The sequence below is a fragment of the Rattus norvegicus genome, chromosome 10 (genome assembly GCF_036323735.1).
Source record: "Rattus norvegicus strain BN/NHsdMcwi chromosome 10, GRCr8, whole genome shotgun sequence".
Classification (NCBI taxonomy): Eukaryota; Metazoa; Chordata; class Mammalia; order Rodentia; family Muridae; genus Rattus; species Rattus norvegicus.
In genome coordinates, this window is record NC_086028.1 from 58,966,418 (window position 1) to 58,969,897 (window position 3,480).

Sequence of the window (3,480 nt, forward strand, 5' to 3'; positions counted from 1 at the left end):
TGTAGAGACCCACAGCCAAGCATTATAGAGAAAACATTTTAATTTTGAGATCTCCACTGAGTCCCTCCCCTCAGTGAGGGGCAAACCCCATGGGAGACAAGGAGGGAAGATTGTAGGTGTCAGAGGGATGAAAGGATACCAGGAGAATGAGGTCCCACCAAATCAGTGAAACAATGGCTCAAAGAGATGCAAAATCCTGAATAGAAAAACATGGGATCTGCTGGGCTCTATACCCGGTCCTCTCCCTATATGTTAGGGCTGTTAGATTAGTTTTTTGTGGGACTCAGAACATTAAGAACAGCTTTATCTTTGACTCTTTAGGTTGCTCTATAGAATCTTTTCCTCCTGTTGTGTTGTTCTGCCCATCTTTGATATGAGATATCTCACCTTGTCCTATTGTACCTTGTTCTGTCCTCTCTTGGAGGCCTGCACTTTTCAGCAGAGGAAGAGGAAAAGGCATGGATTTGGAGGAGAGGGGATGTGAGAAGAGCTACAAGTGGAAGGAGGAGAAACTGTGGATGGTATGTATTCTATGAAAGAAGAATCTATTTTCTATAATAATAAAGTGGTTGTAATGAATGGAATCTAAAAAATATTAGTTCTGATTAATAATTTTCTAGAATCACATATGCAAGGGAGAGGATGACATGACTAAACCACTATGGGCCCCAACTCTAAAATAACTACTTCGGAAAACTACCTTTTGCAAATGGGAATATTATATAGATTATTTTTGTATGTTAGTCCCCTAGTAGGGATATCTTAGGTGATATTAATATCAATATTTTCATAAAATAAATTTAAGTAAAAATCTCTGTGTTGTCATTATAAAGAGATTTTCTTCTTGTAAAGGACTCTTATCAGTGCCTCTTTCATATCTCTATTCCTCAGGCTGTAGATGAAGGGATTCAGCATGGGAGTCACCACTGTGTACATCATGGCCATGACAATCTCCTTCACAGTAGAGTTATTAGCTGATGGACATAAGTATAAACCTATAATTGTCCCATAGAACAGTGACACCACAGATAGGTGGGAGCCACAGGTGGAGAATATCTTGTGAATAACTCTAGTAGGTGAAACCTTTAGAATGGAGAAGACAATTTGTATATAGGACACAACAATGAGTAAGAATGGGATGACAATGACAAGCCCTCCCAAGATAAATATCATTAGTTCATTAATATAAATGTCAGAGCAGGCCAACTTGAGCAGGGCAGATATGTCACAGAAAAAATTATGGATTACATTGTCCTCACAGAATGACAATTTAGCTAAGAGTAAAGTGTGCAATAGGGAATACAACATGGTAAACACCCAGGACAGCAGCACCAAACACACACAGAGCTTGGGGCTCATGATGCTGTTGTAATGCAGAGGGAAGCAGATGGCCACATAGCGGTCATAGGCCATGACCACAAGAAGAAAGCTCTCCATATCTCCAAAAACCATTAAAAAGTACATTTGTGTCAGACAGCCATCATAGGAGATGGATGTGTCCTGGCTTTGCATGTTCTGCAGCAACTTGGGCATCGTGACAGAGGAAAAGCAGAGGTCAGAGAAGGACAAATTGCTGAGAAACAAGTACATGGGTGTATGGAGATGGGAGTCCAATATAATGAGGATGATGATGATGAGGTTCCCCAGGATGGTGGTGAGGTACATGGCCAAGAACAGGGTGTAGAACAGGTGCTGGTGCTCTGGGAGGATAGGCAGTCCCAGAAGTAGGAACTGGGAGATGACTGTTCGGTTTTTCATTGACATTCTTCTTCTCCAGTATCCCAATGAGAAAATATCCCTTAAAATTCAAAATAAATAAAACATATATTTAGGTTATATATTCCACATCAACTAATCTGACAATTGTCGTAGTAATTATAATCTGAAGCTCCAAGTAGCAGTAATCATTAGAAACATTATTTGTTTTTCTCAACTTATTTTTAACTGGTTTCTATCTCCCATCCTTTTATAGACAGTTCTCTGATATTTCTCCCAAGAAACAAAAGTGACTAACGTTTTTCTGTCCTACTTCCTGCTCATCCTGAGTAACTAGTTTTTTCATTTGTAATTTGTCCTATGTTATTTTGTATGTTGATGTTCTTGAAGAATATGTATGACCTGTATCATCATATTTTTATATACATTTCAAGGCAAACTTTCATAGTCCAAAGCACTAGATTACCATTTCAAACTCAGACATACATGTCACTGTAACATATAGACTTCTGCTCCACTCTTAACTATGTTCCATCCACTGCATGCATGACAATCATTAGAAGCTCAAAACCCCAAGTGAATTTCATATCTTCACTTTATTGTTACGAAACCATTCCTCCATCACCTACATCTCCACTCTGCCACAGTATAATTTAAAAAAATGAGTTTTGAGTTAAAGCTATGTGAATTTTTATCCATTCATTTTTTTTGTTCTTACATGGAACTGCTGTCATGCATTATTCGGAGTCTTTTCTCCATTTTTCTCTGATTTCATCCATTCCTTTCTGTGAGATTCTATAAATATATGAGGACCACATCTTTTCTTACTGGAATACAGAAGCAGACTTGGCTCATGACCATGTTTTCATGTCTCCAGGTCCATCTCCTCTCTTTCCATATGTTTCATTTGCATTATAGTATTCTAACAGAAGAAGTTATATACATCTTTTATGATTCATTTTTCATATTACCACTGTTGCTCCTAGGGTAAGAACAAACCTCCTAACCAGGACACAAATGATGTTTCCTTATCTCAGAGATACCAGTGTTATGTCGCCATATGTTCTCACATGGATTTCTCTTATCATTAGTACTTGGGTGAATCTCTTCCCCTTCTATACTTTAGAGTTGCTCTTCCTCTTGCCTATCACTTACTCTCCTGTTTCTCCTTCATCCGGCCATTCTCATATGCTAGATATGTTGCATATTATATACTCACTTAAATTTAATCTGTCTCCTTATACTAAGTGAGACATTCAGCTAGGTTCCCTAGCATCTTAAACATATCTCATGGACATAATTTTTCATCAACCAATTAATCTATCTTACCATCAATTGTAAACTATATGCTCAAAAGGTCACATATACATTCATTCTGTTTGCTTATTTACAAACATTCTGTATCTCTAACCAGGGTCAGCACTAGTTAGGATGTAGTGTATCCTAGTCACATGTACACTTCCTGCCTCTCCCACACAGTGATTATGAACAATACTGAAAAATGAATCAGTTACATGTCTCAAGACTGACAATACAGAAGAAATATCAAGAGATCTTAGCAACTGCCCTAGAAAATGCTACAGCTAAGTATGACTGGTTGCACCCTCACAGACTTACAAAGTTTAATTCAGGTGAATTCAGAGTTTGCACACTTACACATTGTGCATTAGAAATTAACACAAAGGAGGGTATATCATATAGAAAAAATCATGCAGCATTTAAAAAACTGTTCTTGGGGCGGCAAGGGGGGGAGGATGGGGAGGG

The 3,480-nt window shown here is 38.1% G+C and overlaps 1 protein-coding gene across 1 annotated transcript; it reads right to left on the bottom strand.

The window, feature by feature from the left end:
* Positions 1–825: 825 nt before the first annotated feature.
* Or1e28 (olfactory receptor family 1 subfamily E member 28) lies at positions 826–1,764 on the bottom strand. Its single transcript, NM_001000029.1, has one exon. The coding sequence runs from the start codon at positions 1,762–1,764 to the stop codon at positions 826–828; it is 939 nt and encodes a 312-aa protein (NP_001000029.1).
* Between the last annotated feature and the right edge of the window lie 1,716 nt (positions 1,765–3,480).

Coding starts and splice junctions, on each gene's coding strand:
- Or1e28 (NM_001000029.1), bottom strand. CDS start 1,764: ATGTCAATGAAAAACCGAACAGTCATCTCCCAGTTCCTACTTCTGGGA.